The 18,515-nt window shown below is 57.7% G+C and overlaps 2 protein-coding genes across 10 annotated transcripts in view; one reads left to right on the plus strand and one right to left on the minus strand.

Annotated features, from left to right (window-relative positions):
* Nucleotides 1-690: 690 nt before the first annotated feature.
* Nucleotides 691-3,827, plus strand: Irf7 (interferon regulatory factor 7). The gene is made up of 10 exons (XM_070009801.1): nt 691-772; nt 1,198-1,530; nt 1,605-1,767; nt 1,848-2,061; nt 2,314-2,378; nt 2,454-2,634; nt 2,800-2,880; nt 2,979-3,368; nt 3,442-3,560; nt 3,633-3,827. Exons 2-10 carry the CDS (start codon nt 1,511-1,513, stop codon nt 3,810-3,812), a joined length of 1,413 nt encoding a protein of 470 aa, XP_069865902.1. The 5' UTR covers nt 691-772; nt 1,198-1,510; the 3' UTR covers nt 3,813-3,827.
* Nucleotides 3,828-4,198: 371 nt separating this feature from the next.
* Nucleotides 4,199-18,515, minus strand: part of LOC138818726 (PHD and RING finger domain-containing protein 1-like) — a 30,597-nt gene continuing 16,280 nt past the window's right edge. For 5 of the 9 annotated variants that reach the window (XM_070009792.1, XM_070009787.1, XM_070009795.1 and 2 more), the window contains exons 9-18: nt 18,124-18,253; nt 15,157-15,284; nt 12,006-12,187; nt 11,719-11,838; nt 11,012-11,166; nt 8,028-10,631; nt 6,534-6,679; nt 6,136-6,396; nt 5,781-5,909; nt 4,199-4,536 (exon numbers count right to left, since the gene is read on the minus strand). In XM_070009792.1, the coding sequence (XP_069865893.1) occupies nt 4,396-4,536; nt 5,781-5,909; nt 6,136-6,396; nt 6,534-6,679; nt 8,028-10,631; nt 11,012-11,166; nt 11,719-11,838; nt 12,006-12,187; nt 15,157-15,284; nt 18,124-18,253 (3,996 nt within the window). In that variant the 3' untranslated portion in view covers nt 4,199-4,395. The remainder of the gene's footprint in view (nt 4,537-5,780; nt 5,910-6,135; nt 6,397-6,533; nt 6,680-8,027; nt 10,632-11,011; nt 11,167-11,718; nt 11,839-12,005; nt 12,188-15,156; nt 15,285-18,123; nt 18,254-18,515) is intronic. The other 4 variants (XM_070009791.1, XM_070009796.1, XM_070009794.1 and 1 more) reach the window with 2 other exon arrangements.

The following is an 18,515-nucleotide window of genomic DNA, read 5'->3' on the forward strand; positions in this document are numbered from 1 at the left end:
CTGAAGTCTGTGCCCTAGGCAGGGAGGCCTGTGTGCAGGGCCCCGTGGGGCGGGTGCAGGAGGTCCTCTGTAATATAATGCTGCCGCTCTCCCACCAGCTTGCTTCCTCCAGGGCCCAGGCTGGACTTGCTCCCCTTGGGTCGCCAGCATCTCCTTAAAGTTAAGGTACCACCCATTTTCCCACGAGTTTTAATTTGGGGCGTGACTGTTCCTATCTAAGCAGGTTGTTAATGCTTCCTGCTTCCGGCCCCTCCCATTACCTTTACAGGGCAGGGAGGAAGGTCTAGGTTTCGGATCAGCTTGTCTACACCGGGAACAAACCCCTGGTTTGCTCTGTGCTTCCTGGAGGAGGAAAGGACCCCTCGGATGCACCTGGTTTAGAAGAGCAGGGGGGAGCAGATCTGCCCCTCCTGGGCACTGTCCAGGCCCTCTGGGGATGGGACAGGGAGGGACAGGGTGGAGAGGGACGGCCGGAGGGAGGGCCGGGGCCGGAGCAGGGGTGGCTGAGCGCTGGGGACCAACCTGACTGGAGGGTGGGGGACAGGATGGGGGCAGGACAGCTGGGGCAAGATGGCCGGAGCCGTGGGGACGGGGGGCAGGGATGGATGAGGCTGGAGACAGGCTGGCCGGAGGGCGGGGCCAGGCCGGCTGCAGGGCGGGAGTGGGCGGGCCTGGGCGGCTCGGGTTCCTGCCTGCCCCGCCCTCCACTATAAGAGCTCAGGCACCCTTTGCTGGGAGAGGAAACTTTCCGCCCCGGCGGTCCCGGTACCAGGTAGGGGCCCCGGCTTAGGTGGAGCGGTGGGGGGGAGGTGGGGGAGGTGAGGCGGCGAGGAGCCTGGGGTCCTTGTCCCCACTGTGGATGGCCGTCTGGCTGTCGGGGCAGAGCAAAGGGCCAGAGGACCCGAGAGCGGGGGGGGGGGGGGGGCCTACGAGAGGGTTCCCACCAGCAGCCCAGGGCTGGGGCAGGCCTGGGTGGGGGTGGGGGGCCTGGGTTGGCTGGGTGGGCCGGGTGGAGGTGGCCGTGGCCTGGGGCCCGAGCTCCTGGGCCTGGGCTCCGGACCTGGGAAAGCGCTGCCCGCCCGCCCGCCCGCCTGCCCGCCGCAGCTCTGGAGTTTAGGTTTCGTTTCCAGAGCCGCAGTTTCACTTTCCCAGCCTGGGCCGGCCCTCCCCACTGCCTCTCCTGCCTGTCTCCCGCAGGGTCCTGCCTGCGACCTCCGTCCAGGCCCGGACGCTGGATCAACATCTGTGACTCCACGTGTGTGCACCCGCCACATCTGCGGTCACACAGACAGCCACCTTGGCCACAAACCCATAAGTAGGCAACATAGGTGGCTACAAGTGTACAGCGCACATCTGTGATCCTGCACGGCAACATCTTGGGTCACACCTGTGATTCCTGGCTACACAAATTCCCCCCTAGCAGCCGTGGCAACTGCAGGACGGGTCCTGAGACCACGTCTCTGACGCCAAGGGCCCCCTGACCTCCAGACTGTCCCCACAAGAAGGAGCAATGGCTGCGGCTCAGGACAGGTGAGAGCACCTCCCCCCTGCCCTGAGGGTGTGCCTGGCTGCAGGCCTGACTGCCGCGTCTGCCCTGCGTGCAGGGTTGTCCAGCGTGTGCTGTTTGGCGAGTGGCTCCTGAGTGAGGTCAGCAGTGGCCGGTATGAGGGGCTGCGGTGGCTGGACGAGACCCACACTGTCTTCCGTGTGCCCTGGAAGCACTTCGCTCGCAAGGATCTGGGGGAGGCAGACGCACGCATCTTCAAGGTGAGACCCAGCCCTGCACACGCAAGCCTCTTCCGGGCGCACGGCGGGCCTCCCCCAGCCACCTCCTCTGTCCTCACCAGGCCTGGGCCGTGGCCCGGGGCAGGTGGCCACCCAGCGGCAGTGGAGGCGACCAGCCCTCCCTGGAAGCCGAGGCTGCGGAGCGCGCTGGCTGGAAAACCAATTTCCGCTGTGCACTGCGCAGCACCCGACGCTTCGTGATGCTGCAGGACAACTCTGGGGACCTGGTCGACCCCCACAAAGTCTACATGCTCAGTTCCGAGCCAGGGGGCAGAGGTGAGGCGCGCCGAGGGCTGGGCCAGGGAGGCGGGAAGAACAGCGGAGGACCTACTGTGTGTGTCTCACTGCTCTCCAGGATGTCAGATTTAGTTTTAGAAACTGGCCTGGGCCTGGTAAAGACTTGGTGCAGCCTTGGGCTGGCTCCTTCCCAGGCAGGCCCAAGTGCTAGGCTGTGACTGGGGGGGCGGGGGGGAGTGCTGGAACTGGAGAGCCCTGGGGCTGTTCATTCACAGCCAGGTCTCCCGCCAGCCTCCGAAATCCCAGCTGTCCACCCGGGGGAGGAAGAGGCCTTCAGAGCTGCCCCACCAGCACAGGTACAGTCTGACCCACCGCCTCTCCCTAGGCGTGGGGCCTGAGCAGCTGCTGGCCTGACTTGTTCTTCCTTGCAGGGAGGAGTCCCAGGGCCATTCCTGACAGGAGGTGCTGAGTCCCACACCCCAGGACCTCTGGCCACCATGGGGAGTGATGCAGGGGACCTCCCGCTGTTTGGGGTTCTGCAGCAGAGTCTCCTGGGGGGTCCCTTGCTGGAGGCTGCATTGGGAGGAAACCTGGCCCTCCCCCAGGCTCCCGGTGAGACTCCAGGCTCCTCTCTGCAGGAGACAGGGCAGGGGCCTGGCAGAGCCCCCTGGGCTGACCCTTGACCAAGATGTGGAGGAAGCAGGGCAGGGAAGCTGGGACACTGGGACACCACGTCACCGTCAGCACTAAGCAGCTCCTCTGTGGTTCCTGGTGCAGCGCACCCTGAGGAGCCCAGTGCCCCATGGACCATGGAGGACGTCCCCGGCCCCAGACCTCAGCACCCAGCACTGACCACGGGTGAGAGGGGCTTGGGGACAGGGCCAGCTCTGGTCTTCCTTCCCGGGCATGGACCCAGGGCACACACAGCCTGTGCTCACAGCTCCGTCCCTCCACAGAGCCTGGCCCGGGAGCCCTGGATGTGACCATCATGTACAAAGGCCGCACCGTGCTCCAGGCGGTGGTGGGGCACCCGGGCTGTGTGTTTCTGTACAACCCCACAGGCCCGGCTGCCCTGGCCACCGAGGCCCAGCCGGTCCTCTTCCCCAGCCCCGCTGAGCTCCCCGACCAGAAGCAGCTGCGCTACACAGAGGAGCTGCTGCGGCACGTGGCCCCCGGCCTGCAGCTGGAGCTGCGGGGGCTGGAACTGTGGGCCTTGCGCATGGGCAAATGCAAGGTGTACTGGGAGGTGGGAAGCCCACTGGGCTCTGCCAGCCCTTCCACCCCAGCGCAGCTGCTGGAGCGCAACTGCCACACGCCCATCTTTGACTTCGGCACCTTCTTCAGAGGTCAGTGGGGTGCCCTCGGGGGCTGTCCCAGGCGGTGCCCTGGCCACCTGCTCACCAGAGCCTCCTCTTGCAGAACTGGGCGAGTTCCGGGCGAGACAGCGCCCGGGATCCCCTCACTATACCATCTACCTGGGCTTTGGGCAGGACCTGTCCGCCAGAAGGCCCAAGGAGAAGAGCCTGATCCTGGTGAAGGTGAGGCCGGCGCTCTGGGTGGGGCGGGCGGCCTGGCCACAGACAGGAGTGACGAGACGCTCTCCCCTGCAGCTGGAGCCGCTGCTGTGCCGCGTGCATGTGGAGGGCGTGCAGCGGGAGGGCGTGTCCTCGCTGGACAGCAGCAGCCTGGGCCTGTGCCTGTCCAGCACCAACAGCCTCTATGATGACCTGGAGCACTTCCTCCTGACTTGGAGCGGCGGGCCCAGGCCGGCCGCCACCTCCCCTCAATAAAGAGCGAGAGCCAGTGCTGTCATGGTAGAGTGGCACTAAGCAGTCAGGACGCTTCTCCCCGAGCAGCCGGCTGGCTAATGGCGCTGACTGATATGGCTGGGCCTGGATTACACCTCACCCCACCTCCCTCACAGAACCCCATCCCTGCACACTGCTTCATGGTGAGCTTTGCAGCCACCAAGTCCCTGCTGCATACAAATGCTCTGGAAGGCAGGCAGGGTGTGGGGGAGGGCGGCAGGCAGGCCTCCCTACAGGAGCACAAAGCAATCAGAAAAGGTAAGGCACCGCCACACCAGAGGTGCACGGTGCACAAGACACGAGCCAGCCGCGGCTCACTTCCCAATACTTAGTCGGTAGGAAAGATTCTCAAGGTAAGTCACTTTTGATAAATTAGAACACAATGGAAACATTGTATTTATAATATACATATAAAAAAAGTCCAGTTTTCAACCGTGAGCAAGACAGGTGCAGACAGGTGTCGTCATGGAAGCCCGAGGCAGGAGTGCTGGTGGTCCCAGACCTTTGCCACTGAAGACACAGAACACAGCAGTGTCCCCAGGGGCCCTGCCCAGCGCTCCTGGCCTCAGGCTTCGGCCTGGGCAGGCACTTCCTCCCCAGCCTCCGCCTTCTTGTGCCTACGCATATGCTTGTACTTGTCCACGTATGCCTTCACCAAGTTGGCCACCTTCACGGGGTTGATCTCCCCACTCTTGCTGTGGCAAATCTGCAGGAAGAAGACTGTTACTCTGAGGCCTCGAACACCAGGCACTGACCGTGGCAGACCTGTCTGCCATCTCCAGGAAACATTCTCTAGCAGCTTGCTTGCCATCTTACAGGGCTGCAGGGCCTTCCTGTGAAACTGGAGACTCAGCACCACAGACAGTCCTGTTCGTTTCTCAGGGCCTTATCTACAGGCCAGGAGTAGCCTAGGCAATTTATTATTTTTATTATTTTTATTTTTATTTTTTGGGCTGGTTGTGGGGCCTGAACTCTGGGCCTGGGCGCTGTCCCTCAGCTCTTCAGCTCAAGGCTAGCGCTCTACCACTTGAGCCACAGCGCCACTTCCGGCTTTTATTCTTTTTGCTTATGTGGTGCTGAGGAATCGAACCCAGGGCCTCAGGCATGCAAGGCAAGCGCTCTACCACTGAGCTACCTTCCCAGACCTAGACTAGGCAATTTTAACTTTAAACATCCCTAGGATTTGCCTTTGTTGTTGTTGTTGTTGGTTGTGGGGCTTGACCTCTAGGCCTGGGTGCTGTCCGAGTTCTTCATTTCAAGGCTAGGCTCTACCACTTGAGCCAAAGGGCTATTTCTGATCTTCTGGTGGTTACACAGGAGAGTAAGAGTCTCACAGCCTTTCTGCCCTGGCTGGCTTTGAACCACGATCCTCAGATCTCAGCCTCCTGAGTAGGTAGGATTATAGGCGTGAGCCACCAGTGCCTGGCTGGTATCTGCCTTTTCAACTGTCAACATGGCCCAGTCAGCTGATCCACAGTTAATTTATAGGCCCCGAAAGTCTGTGAGACAAAAAAATGGCAGTAGCCTATCATATTCAGGACTGGGCTTTCTGGTTTTGTTGAGGTTTCTCTGCCAGTCATGGGGCTTGAACTCAGGGGCTAGGTGCTCAAGGCTAGTGCTCCACTTGAGCCACAGCACCACTTTGGTCTGGGCATTCGACCTAACGACAGCCGTGCTCGCCTGCCCAAGCCCACCTTCTGTGTAGTGACAGCCGCGCATGCCTGTCCAAGCCCACCTCCCCCACGCACGCCCATCCAAGCCCACCTCCGCGCACGTGCGCCCGTCCAAGCCCACCTCTGCGCACGTGCGCCCGTCCAAGCCCACCTCCCCCGCGTCCGCGCGCCCGCCCAAGCCCACCTCTGCGCACGTGCGCCCGTCCAAGCCCACCTCCCCCGCGTCCACGCGCCCGCCCAAGCCCACCTCTGCGCCCGCGCGCCCGCCCAAGCCCACCTTCTGGACGGCTTTGCGCAGGATGTCCTTGTACTCCTCCTTGGTCACCTCCCTCTTCTGGTAGAAGGGCTTGATGGCCAGCTTCACCTCCTCCACTGCTCGCTCCTGCATGTGGAGCTTCTTCATGTACTGCGAGAGAGAACATGTGGGACCTCACAGAACGGCCAGGACTTGGCCCAGGACCCTTTGGCTGGAGGCCTGCAGTGCTGGGAAATTCCTTCAGCCCAGGAGCATTAGAGACAACATCCGCTGTCCTCTACCAAAGCTGCTGTGCTAGATTCCGTTCTCGAACCCATCCCAAGGACTCTGGCTTCAAAACAAGATGGAAGCCCGCACAGGAAGGGGTAGTGCTTACCTCTTCCTTCTTGGTCTTCTCTGCAGATGGCCTGGGAGTGGCAGTCCTTTCCTCTGAGTTATTGGCCGTTGTGGCTTGACCGGCCAGCTCTGAGGCTGTGGCTAACATGGTGGGTACAGGGGCCAGGCCCTGTACTGGGCCACAGCCTGCCAAAGGAAGACTCCCCTGCAGGATAAACTGGACCGGGGGCGGGCTGACCAGTGGGTAGGGCAGGATGCTTGCGGGCTGAGCTGGAGCAGGAGGCATGTTTGGGCTGTAAACCTGGACAAGAATGTTCCTACTGAGTCCTGAGCCACTCCCAGAGCAGAAGGGGCCAGGCAGAAGGGAAGCAGGACCATCTGTCAGGCCGGACCCCTGCCTGCATGGCCCACTGGTCCAGCACATGGCCCCGCACTCACCTGAGAGGAGTCTGTGTCAGGGAACCCAGTCTCCAGGAGCATGTGGCTAGGAGGGGGCAGCTGGGAGAACAGCACCTGCTGAACCCCCGTGGGGGCCCCGTCCTCCGCATCCCAGGCTCCTTCCTGAGGTCTGTGAAGTAGTGTCCCTGAGGGCCCAAGAGACAGAGGATGGAGGTACCCTGTGGCCTGCTCCTTGTGCAAGCTATCCAGCAATGCGATCACAGGCTGAGCCGTAGATCTGCCAATCTCCAAGGAACTGGATTATGTGTGTGTAAGCCCCAGAGAGCCAGGGAAGGGCTGGGAAGGTGGCTCAGTGGTAGAGCGCTCGCCTTGCATGCATGAGGCCCTGGGTTCGATTCCTCAGCACCACATGAGCAAAAAGAAAAAAGCTGTAAGTGGCGCTGTGGCTCAAGTGGTAGAGCGCTAACCTTGAGCTGAAGAACTGAGGGACAGCGCCCAGGCCCAGAGTTCAGGCCCCACGACCGACCCAAAAAAAAAAAAAAAGAGCCAAGGGAAGCAAGAGGCTCTGGGGGTGTGCGCCCCCCCACAGGCCGCAGTGGCTCTCGGGGTGTGTGCCCCCCCACAGGCCGCAATGGCTCTCGGGGTGTGTGCCCCCCCACAGGCCACAGTGGCTCTCGGGGTGTGTGCGCCCCCACAGGCCGCAGTGGCTCTCGGGGTGTGCCCCCCACAGGCCGCAGTGGCTCTCGGGGTGTGCGCCCCCACAGGCCGCAATGGCTCTCGGGGTGTGCGCCCCCCACAGGCCGCAGTGGCTCTGGGGGTGTGCCCCCCACAGGCCGCAGTGGCTCTCGGGGTGTGCGCCCCCACAGGCCGCAGTGGCTCTCGGGGTGTGCGCCCCCACAGGCCGCAGTGGCTCTCGGGGTGTGCGCCCCCACAGGCCGCAGTGGCTCTGGGGGTGTGCCCCCACACAGGCCGCAGTGGCTCTGGGGGTGTGCCCCCCACAGGCCACAGTGGCTCTCGGGGTGTGCGCCCCCACAGGCCGCAGTGGCTCTCGGGGTGTGCCCCCCACAGGCCGCAGTGGCTCTCGGGGTGTGCGCCCCCACAGGCCGCAGTGGCTCTCGGGGTGTGCCCCCCACAGGCCACAGTGGCTCTCGGGGTGTGCGCCCCCACAGGCCGCAATGGCTCTCGGGGTGTGCCCCCACACAGGCCGCAGTGGCTCTGGGGGTGTGCGCCCCCCACAGGCCGCAGTGGCTCTGGGGGTGTGCGCCCCCCACAGGCCGCAATGGCTCGGGGTGTGTGCCCCCCACAGGCCGCAGTGGCTCTGGGGGTGTGTGCCCCCCCACAGGCCGCAGTGGCTCTCGGGGTGTGCGCCCCCCCACAGGCCGCAGTGGCTCTCGGGGTGTGTGCCCTCCCACAGGCCGCAGTGGCTCTCGGGGTGTGCGCCCCCCACAGGCCGCAATGGCTCTCGGGGTGTGCGCCCCCCCACAGGCCGCAGTGGCGCCCCGCCCCGCCCCGCCCGCCTCTTCGCCTACTCACGTGGGGCTCTGTCCGGGGCTGGGACGCCGCCTCCAGCCTCTTGTAGGTTCCAGGTGACTCTCTTCACCAGAGCTCTGGACCGCAAAAGCGGGGCCTGTGCCACAGCGTCCTCGGGCCTGACCACCTCACAGGCCTCCTTCACCTCAGGGGCCACACCCAGGGCACTGGGAGTGGGGGCAAGCGTCTCTGCCACATCCTGCCTGAGTGGACACTGCTCTGGGGGGCCCTCTGGTGGTGGTGTGGGCTGTGAGAGGCCATCATGGATGAGGGACACCTCCCTCTGGATGGCTGCCAGGGTGGTATCATGCAGCTGGCTGGCCAGGGGCAGGGCAGGATTTGACGGAAGGTCTCGCTCTGGGGAGGAGTCGGTGCTTTCAGGGGAAGGAGGTGAGCTCATGTCATCAAGCTGGATAAAGAGGGCTTCGTTTGAAAAGTCCTCGAAGACGTGGCCCGCCTCCACAGAGTCGCCATAGTCCAGATCCTCGAGTGGGCACTCGGCCGGCACCTCCAGGGCAGGGGGCGCCGCAGAGGGGTCCGGGTCAGCCAGCACCACTTCGGGCAAGGTGCCCACTCCTGCTGCGGCCGGCAGCGTTTCCGGGTGGTCTCCATCCTGCTGCAGGGCGGGGGCAGGGGAAGCCTCCCTCCCAGCGTCCTTCCTCTCCGGGGAACGAGGCGGCTTCTCGTGGGGACGAGGCTGCCGAGCCCTGTGCTCCGAGCCAGGCGATGGCGATCTCCACCGCCTCCTCTCTTGAGACCGGGATGAGCTCTCCTTCTTATCGGCTCGCTCTCGGCTGCGCTCTCGCTGGTGCTTGTGCCTCCGGGTCCTCTCGAGGCTGCTGGGAGGGGAGCACTCCCTCCCACGAGGCCTGGACCCCGAGCGACGCCTCCTCTTCCTCCTGCGCTCAGAGGAGCTGCCGGGGCTCACAGAGCGGGACTGGGCCTGCCTCCGGCTCCGGCCCCGAGAACCCCGCCTCCACTCTTTATCCCTGCCCTTGGCCTTCTTCCTCTTTGCTTTCTCCTGGCTGCTGGCACGGTCACTGGAAGATCTTCGGCCCTTGGCCTTGGCCCGGTGCCTCCTAGCATGCTCCTCAGCCACAGGTGATGCTGAGTGCGAAGTCCTGTCCCTGGAGCCAGAACGGGTACTGGAGCGCATCCTCCGGTGCTCCCTGGCCGACCTCTTTCTCTTGGCCTTCTTCCCACCTCGGGAACTGCAAGTGGACGGGGAGCGCGACGGGGCCCGCAGCTCGACAACCCTGTGGGTGGTCACCGGCCGCACAGGGGGGCTGGGCGTAGCATCTGGTTCCAGGACAGTCACGCAAGTCACCGTCCGCTCCTCGGAGCCAAAGAAGGGGCCACGGGATACTGCATCGTCGTCGTCCCAGGGGTCTGCCAGGGAGGACCGCTGCGTCCGCAGGGCTGGACTCTGACGCTCTGTGGGATCCTCATCTAGCCCTTCTCTTTCCACGTAAGAGGCCCCCTGGGTAGGGCCCTCGCTCTGGAACTTGAGTGTGCCAGATGTGGACTCTCCAGGCGGGTCTGGCTCTGGTTCACTCCCGAAGACGCTATCTACCCTGTAGGAGGTGACGCAGCGCACAGCCTGGCACGGGGGAGCCTTAGGACTATGGATGGAGATGGTCCTTGTGATCTCAGATGGCAGGAGGCTGGGGCCAAGACTCTCAGGGCTGCTGCTTCGAGGGCTTGAGTCAGAGCCAGTGGGGTCAAAGGGGTCGTATATCTCACTCTTGAGCTGCTTTGTCTTTTTGATGGAGAAGAGAGGGGAAGGATTCTCCTTCTTCTGCAGCTTGCTGTCCACAGGCCGGAATGTATTACAGAAGCCAGGGCTAGACACCTGGTTACAGTGCGCGGTGTTTCCTGGGATATTGATCCGGAAGCTCTCGAAGGTCGACCCAACACCCTTCCCTCTTGAAGCTCCCAGTGGGGCCAAGCTTCCGTGGGAACGGGAGCTGCCCATTTGTGAACTGGGCTCCTGGGGGGCCCTGCTGCTTGGCTTGCTCTCTGCCCTGTTTCGCCCTGGCTGCCCTGGGCCCTCTCTACCTGTCAGGCGACTGATGCACGTGCTGGGGATCTCGATGCTCTGACCTCGGGCCGGGTCCCGTCTGCTGCCACTGCTGTCCCTTTGGACCTTCGGTATCCTGGGCAGCTCTGAGATACTGGCTCTCCTGGGAACTACTTTTGGGTGATGTCCAAGGGTTGTGCTTCTAGGTGGAGGATTCGAATGACCGGTAGAGATATTAGGCGAGGCAGAAACAAGAGGCAAGACCTGTGCACTGGTGCCATTAAGCCAGAGTTTGCCACTCTGTCTAGGTCCACTCTGGTTTGATGGCTTCTGGGCGTGGCCTGACCCAGGGATTGCAGATGAGTCCGGCCTCACAGGCGCCCCCACTGTGTGGGCCGGGCTGCGGTGCAGGGCCGACCTGCCCCAGCCGCTTAGGCCAGAGCTCTGTGGCTGGCCACTGGGGGCGAGTCCGCTGGCTGTGCTCCCTGACGCTGGCGTGCCAGGCTGCGCAGCATCAGCTCCCCTGGCTCTCGTCGCGTCCTGCCTTCTAGATGGAGCTACAACGGTGCGCTGGAGGGACACGGGAGCTACGTAACAAGAAGATCAGATGGCAATCATTTCACCTCGTTCCTGGCCATTCTCCCCTACTCCTCACCCACTGCTACTTCTGTTGCTGCTGCTTTATAGAGGTGCGACTGTGGGGTAGGATGTGTTCTGCAGCTGCACTGGGCCAGCCACGGGGGTGGGGTCAGGGAGGAACCACAGACATGCCAGACATGCCGCTCTCACGTGACGACTCTGACGTGACGACTGCCTTGTGTTTAAGCTCCGCAGGCTCCCGGCCCTCAGCTCTCTGGTTCACATTCACAGCAGAGCCTGAGAAGCTGGGCTGACATGGCTGCCTCTGGAGAAAGTGCGTCTCCCCTCCCAGAGCTGGAAGGAAGGGGTGACAACCCAAGGTGCTTACCTGCCCTCTTGGCACTGAGAGAGCCGTCCCGGTGGATGATGACGTCAGCGCTGCTCATCATCAGAAGGCTCTGGCCAGACAGGATGCTCCCCAGAAGGTCAGGGACCGGGGCTTCCTCCACACCGGGCTCTGGGGCCATGGCAGGGACCTGTCTGCTATGGGCAGACCCAGGGAGATTCCTGAGACCACCCCCTCCACAGCTCTGACATTTATGCTGCCCCTGTTTACTACTAGGACAAGAGCTGGCAGGAAAACTTTTTTTCTTTTGGTCAGTTGTGGGGCTTGAACTCTGGGCCTGGGCGCTGTCCCTTAGCTCTTCAGCTCAAGGCGAGTGCTCTACCACTTGAGCCACAGCACCACTTCTGGGTTTTCTGGTGGCTCATTGGAGATAAGCGTCTCATAGCCTTTCCTGCCCAGGCTGGCTTTGAACCAAGATCCTCAGATCTCAGCCTCCTGAGTAGCTAGGATGACAGGTGTGGGCCATCGGCACCTGGCCTGGCAGGAAACAGTCTCTAGAGTTGGTGAGTGTGGACCGGGCTCCTGCCTTGGCGGGGGCCCCATTCCTCTTCTGCCAGGGGCTCTCAGGCCCTGATGCAGCATGGCGCTGACCTCAAACATTCCAGAGCCAAGGGGAGACCACAGAGAGAGCCCAGCAATGTGGCCATGGCCCCTGCTTGGCCCTCCCACACACTCCTAGTGCCACATACCTGGGAAGTCCCATAGAGACAGGTCTAGCCACGGGCTGGTGAGACCGCAGGGCTGAGCGGGACAGCACCCTCCTCTTGACACTCAGAGGGGAAGGGGGCTCGGTGGAGAGCTCTTCACTGCTGGAAAGGAACACATGTCAAAGGGAGGGATGACAGCTCGGCGCCAGCAGGGGTTGCCTGTGTTAAACAAATCTGAGAGAGATCTAGAGAACGCCAGGCCCACAACCCTCCAGGTCCAAGGGTGACGGGAGCTGGTGCCCCTGTCAGATAGTCATCTGTGTAGTCACCTGTCAAAGGGGTCCAGCTCGTAGGGGTCTCCAAACAGGGACAGGGAAGCTGCTCCGATATCTGCTCGCATTAGCCCCAGCGAGGGGTCTACTGGCTTGTACACTGATGGCACGCAGGTGCCACGCACAGGCCTGCGGAGGCCCAGCGTCCGCGCTATACGGGCGCGAGCTGTGACGTCATTCTGAACAGAAGCAACAGAAAGGAATAACTGATGAGCAAGAATGACATGTAGGTTGGAAGTGGTGGCTCATGTCTATTATGCTAGCTACTTGGGAGGCTGAGATCTGAGGATCGTGGCTTAAAGCCAGCCCAAGCAGAAAAGTCTATGAGAATCTCTACTGAACTATCAAAAAAAGCCAGAAGTTGGGCTGGGAAGGTAGCTCAGTGGTAGAGCGCTTGCCTTGCATGCATGGGGCCCTGGGTTCGATTTTTCAGCACCACATAAGCAGAAAAAGCTGGAAGTGGCGCTGTGGCTCAAGTGGTAGAGGGCTAGCCTTGAGCTGAAGAACTGAGGGACAGCGCCCAGGCCCAGAGTTCAGGCCCCACAACCGACCAAAAAAAAAAAAAAAAAAAAGAAAAGAAAAGCCGGAAGTGGAGTTGTAGCTCAATTGATACAGTGAACATAAAAGCTCCAGGACAGAGGCCAGGCCCTGGTTCAAGCTCCAGGACAGCACAAAAAATAAATAAATAAATAAATAAATAAATAAAAGGTCTGAGGGAGACTGATCTCCAACTACCAAAAGGCCAGAAGTGGAGATGTGGCCCAAGTGGTAGAGTACTATCCTTAAACAAAATCAGTGAGGGCTGGGAATGCGGCTTAGTGGTGGCAGAGTGCTTGCCTAGCATGCGTGAATTCCTTCAGTACCACATACAAAGAAAAAGCCAGAACTGGTATTGTAGCTCAAGTGAGAGTGCTAGCCTTGAGCAAAAGAAGCTAAGAGAGGGCTGGTAAGGTGGCTCAGTGGTAAGGCGCTTGTCTTGCATGCCTGAGGCCCTGGGTTCGATTCCTCAGCACCACATAAGCAAAAAGAAAAAAGCTGGACGTGCCAGGCGCTGGTGGCTCACGCCTGTAATCCTAGCTACTCAGGAGGCTGAGATCTGAGGATTGAGGTTCAAAGCCAGCCCGGGCAAGAGAGACCGTGAGACTCCTATCTCCAATAAACCACCAGAAAACCGGAAGTGGCGCTGTAGCTCAAGTGGTAGAGCGCTCGCCTTGAGCTGAAGAGCTGAGGGACAGCTCCCAGGCCCAGAGTTCAAGCCCCACGACCGACGAAAAAAAAAAAAAAAAAGAAAAAAGCTGGACGTGGCTCTGTGGCTCAAGTGGTAGAGCACTAGCCTTGAGCTGAAGAGCTGAGGGACAGCGCCCAGGACCAGAGTTCAGGCCCCACAACCAACCCCCCCCCCCAAAAAAAAAAACAAAAAACAAATAGTAAGAAGCTCAGGGACAGTGTCCAGGGTTTCACCAGCCCCAGAACTGGCAAAAAAAGAAAAGAAAAAAGATCAGCAATGGCACCCAGGCCCTGAGTTCAAGCCCCAGGACTAGAACCAAAAACAACAACAATAACCAACCAAGGTGAAGATATGAGCCAGGGTAGAAGGCCTCTCTAGCAAGTTCAAGGCCCTGAGCCCAATCTTCAATGCTACAAGAAATAAACAAATAAAAAGAATAAAATCGCTGGTGGCTCATGCTTATAATCCTAGCTACTCACAAATCCTAGCTACTCACAAAGCAGAGATTTGAGGATGCTGGTTCAAAGCCAGCCCAGGCAAGAAAATCCATGAGATTCTTATCTCCACCAGAAAACTGGAGGTAGTGCCCAAAGTGATAGATCTCTAGCCTTGAGCAAAAGCACTCAGGGATAGCGCCTAGGCCCTTAGTTCAGACCCCATGACCACCACAAACAACCACAACAAAAAACCTAAAATGGGTGCTGGTAGCTCATGCCTATAATCCTATATACTCAGGAGGCTGAGATCTGTGCAGTTCAAAGCTCGCCAGGGCAAGAAAGCCCCTGAGACTCTTATCTCCAATTAACCACCAGAAAACTGGAAGTGGCGCTATGTCTCAAAGAGGTAGAGTGCTAGCGTTGAGCGAAAAAGCTCAGGGACAGCACCCAGGCCCTGCGTTCAAGCCTCACGACTGACAGAAACAAATGAAAAAACACAAATAACTTTAAAAAATGATATAGATCCAGAAAAGATGTGGCAAACACTTGGCTAATGGTTGTGATTCAGTTTTGTGTTATAAAGAAATATGCTCTGGCCGGGCGCTGGTGGCTCACGCCTGTAATCCTAGCTACTCAGGAGGCTGAGATCTGAGGATCGCGGTTCAAAGCCAGCCCGGGCAGGAAAGACCATGAGACTCCTATCTCCAATAAACCACCAGAAAACCGGAAGTGGCGCTGTAGCTCAAGTGGTAGAGCGCTCGCCTTGAGCTGTAAGAGCTGAGGGACAGCGCCCAGGCCCAGAGTTCAAGCCCCACGACCGACAAAAAAAAAAAAGAAATATGCTCTGTGTCAGCCCAGGGATCTACGTAAGGACAACAGCTAGGAGGGGCCCAGCGACAGCATGAGGCTATCCAGTGAACAACCAGGGTACTACCTATGGCAAAGGCCTGAGCGTATCCCTGCCATCACTACCCCCCAAGCTCTGACAGCAGGTGAACCAGGTATGTGGGGCAAAGACACCACACACTTTTGCCTACTTCTACCTTCTACTAGGCAAGAGCTGGCAGGAAAGTATCTCCACCAGTTAATGGCTATGGCCCAGGCTGCTGGGGCTCTAGGCTGCTTGTGAGCAAGAGTCCTCTGCCTAGAGGGCTTGCCTCCTTTCCATACCCATCTGCTCCCATCCCAGACACCATGAGCCAGCTGCCCAGACCAAGCAGACACCGCGTGAACGTGACTTCTCTCTGCCCACATGGGTCCCAGGGGTTATCCTACAACCCTTGTATATCCTGTACACACCCCTCAGTATATCTGGCTTCTGGGGACTGGAGGCATTCCCTATCCTGCTTTTGACTTCTGCCCCAAGAGAAGCTGACTGTTCTCAGGGAACTACAAAGTAGCTGCAGAGAGAAGCACTCAGATGTCGTCTGCGGCGAGACCCATAGGAAAGCCACCAAGTCTGAAAACCACTGCAGGTTCTTACCTTTGTCTTTTTCCCCTTTCTCTTTTTCACATGGTGTTGGCGTTTCTTGGCTCTTCCACGTCCATTCTTACATTTCACTGATGATCTAGACTGGGTTTTCTTTCTTCCCAGTACCTTCTTCCGTCTCCCTAAAAAAAATGTTAGACTCTTATGTTCCACTATGTGCAAGGCCCTGAAAGCACAGAACCAGGGAGCAGGTAAAAGATTGGGGTACTACAAGACTCCAAGTGCCAGCTTAGACTTTTGGGGGGCAGTACTGGGGCTTGACAAGCTCTTATGCTTGGGATGCATGGGCTTTATCACTGCTAGCTATGGCCTGGACTTCTTTTTTTGTAGGTTGTGGATCTTGAACTCTGGGCCTGGGCATTGTCCCTCAGCTCTTTAGCTCAAGGCTAGTGCTCTACCCCTTTGAGCCACAGTGTCAATTCTGGTTTTCTGGTAGTTAACTGGAGATAAGAGTCTCATGGACTTTCCTGCTCAGGCTGGCTTTGAACTGTGATCCTCAGGTCTCAGCCTTCTGAGTAGCTAGGATGACAGGTGTGAGCCACCAGCGCCCGGTGTCATAGACTTTTAAATGAGAAATAAACCATAAACATTTTGAGATGGGAGAAACAAGTGGCAAGTAAGGATGGGATCTGACTTCTGAGTAGTTCTGAGAAGACCTGACTTGTTTCTTTTATGTATGCTGGTACTGAGCCTTGAATTCAAGGCCTCACAATCTTGATTTATCAGCTTTTTCTGCTCATGGTTAGCTACTTGAGTTATGCCTCCACTTCCTTTAGTTGGTTAAGTGAAGATGAAAGTCTCTTGGGAGCTGGGAAGGTGGCTCAGTGGTAGAGTGCTTGTCTTGCATGCATGAGGCCCTGGGTTTGATTCTTCAGCACCACATAAGCAGAAAAAGCCGGAAGTGGAGCTGTGGCTCAAGTGATAGAGCGCTAGCCTTGAGCTGAAGAGCTGAGGGGCAGCGCCCAGGCCTAGAGTTCAGGCCCCATGACCAACAATAAAAAAAAAAAAAAGAAAAGAAAGAAAGAAAAGAAAAGAAAAGTAGACTCAAGTCTTTTTTTTTTTTTTAGCGCTCTACCACTTGAGCCACAGCGCCACTTCTGGCTTTTTTCTGCTTATGTGATACTGAGGAATTGAACCCAGGGCCTTATGCATGCAAGGCAAGCACTCTACCACTAAGCCAACTTCCCAGCCCCTAGCTTCAAGTCTTGATCCTTAAATTTCAGCCTCTTGAGTAGCTAGGATTACAGAAGTGAGTTACTGATGCCAACCAAGATCTGACTTTAAAAGCTTTTACATAATTACAAAACAAAAATATATATTTAAAACATGGGGGGAGGGAGGAGAGGAAAATCAAGAGGGGGAAAAACCGGGAGAATGAGGGAGGGGGGTGGCACATTGTTAAAAAGAAAACGTATTTATTACCTGACATATATAAATGGAAGCCCTCTGTACATCATCTTTACAAGAAAAATTTTTAATAATAAAAAAGAGCTGGGCGCTGGTGGCTCACGCCTGTAATCCTAGCTACTCAGGAGGCTGATCTGAGGATCGCGGTTCAAAGCCAGCCCGGGCAGGAGAGATCCTGAGACTCCTATCTCCAATAAACCACCAGAAAACCGGAAGTGGGCTGTAGCTCAAGTGGTAGAGCGCTTGTCTTGAGCTGAAGAGTTGAGGGACAGCGCCCAGGCCCAGAGTTCAAGCTCCAGGACCAACCAAAAAAAAAAAAAAAAGAAAGAAAAAAGAAACCCACACTCAGATGGGTACTAGTGGCTCATGCCTATAATCCTAGCCAGAGGTAAAGATCTGAGGATCACAGTCTGAAGCCAGCCCAGGGCAAAAGAGTCCTAAGACTCTAATCTCCAATTACTATAACTACCAAAAAAGACATAAATGGAGCTGTGGCTCAAGTGGTAGAGTGCTAGTCATGAGCAAAAAAAAAAAAAAGAAAAAAGAGGTCTGCATGAACCTTCATTTTAGGAGACTTTTACTTTTGTATTGGAAGATTTAAACACCAGGAATCAGCAGGGGTAGAATTCCAGGCAAAACAGAAAGGAGTATAACATTCAAGGTTTGGCCAGTATATTTGTTTTTTTTGTTTGTTTGTTTTGGGTCCGGTAGTGGGGCCTGAACTCTGGGCCTGGGCGCTGTCCCTCAGCTCATCAGCTCAAGGCTAGCGCTCTACCACTTGAGCCACAGCATCACTTCCAGCTTTTTTCTTTTTGCTTATGTGGTACTGAGGAATCGAACCCAGGGCCTCATGCATGCAAGGCAAGCGCTCTACCACTGAGCCACTTTCCCAGCCCTGGCCAGTATATTTGTATCCACAAGTTTGTTCTGATGTTAAAAATCCGAACTAAGCCCCAGAACTGGCACCAAAAAGAAAAGAGGACAGGCCTATAGAAAGGAGGTCATGGGCTGGGAAGGTGGCTCAGTGGTAGAGTGCTTGCCTTGTGTGCATGAGGCCCTGGGTTCAATTCCTCAGCACCACATAAGCAGAAGAAGTTAGAAGTGGTAGAGTGCTCACTTTGAGCTGAAGAGCTCTGAGACAGTGACCAGGCCCAGCATTCAGGCCCCAAAACCAACAACAAAAAAAAGTTCAGGACTTCAAAAACCATAAAATCTACTGATGCTCAAGTCTTCTATAAAATAGTATACAGTATTTGCACATATTTTAAATCAGCTACAGTTTCTTTGTAATACCTGACATACTATACAAAATACTACATTATTCAGGGAATGACAAAAACAAAGGCTTATGTATTCAATATAGATGGGACTGTTTCTCCAAACATTTTGGATCCATAGATGGAGGAGTTTATGAATGAGAAACACAGATATGAAGAACTGCCTGTATTTTTGACTGAGCAACTAAAGTTGCAGAGGAGAAAATGGTGGTGACCACATTCCTGGACTCCAGGGCAGAAATGCCGGTGGGAGGAGCATCCACCGTGCCAGGCTTACCGGTCTTCCTTTTCCGTTTAACAGGAGTGCGTGGCGTCAGAGGGCGCTGGTACACAGCAGTGCTCAGACCAGTTGCGACGGCCTCAATTGTCTCATCCAGCAGAGAAGACATGAGGTACCTGGGCACGTGCTGCACACAACCAACAGCAGGGGTCAATGGGTGAGTGCGGTGAAGACTACCCTTCATTTTTTGTGGGGGAGGGAACACCAAGAAGGACCATGTTACAGGGACAGTGCCACCACAGACACCTGCTCAGAGCTCTGAGTATGGCCCACAGGAGCCTGAGGCCTGCATCACCTCCCTCAGCTTCACGAGAGTCAGGGCCTGCCTGAAAGCGTGTCCAGGAGACAAGCTCGGGGGAAGAATAGGCTGTGAGGGTTAGGCATCGATC

The sequence above is a fragment of the Dipodomys merriami genome, unplaced genomic scaffold (genome assembly GCF_024711535.1).
Source record: "Dipodomys merriami isolate MVZ:Mamm:240054 unplaced genomic scaffold, mDipMer1.0.p SCAF_78, whole genome shotgun sequence".
In the NCBI taxonomy this organism is placed as follows: Eukaryota; Metazoa; Chordata; class Mammalia; order Rodentia; family Heteromyidae; genus Dipodomys; species Dipodomys merriami.

Bases quoted from the DNA above. Each gene is read 5' to 3' on its own strand.
- Irf7 (XM_070009801.1), top strand. From the start codon at position 1,511: ATGGCTGCGGCTCAGGACAG. The intron at 1,768-1,847 runs GTGAGACCCAGC...TGTCCTCACCAG, and splicing joins CAGACGCACGCATCTTCAAG to GCCTGGGCCGTGGCCCGGGG. The intron at 2,635-2,799 runs GTGAGACTCCAG...TTCCTGGTGCAG, and splicing joins GGCCCTCCCCCAGGCTCCCG to CGCACCCTGAGGAGCCCAGT.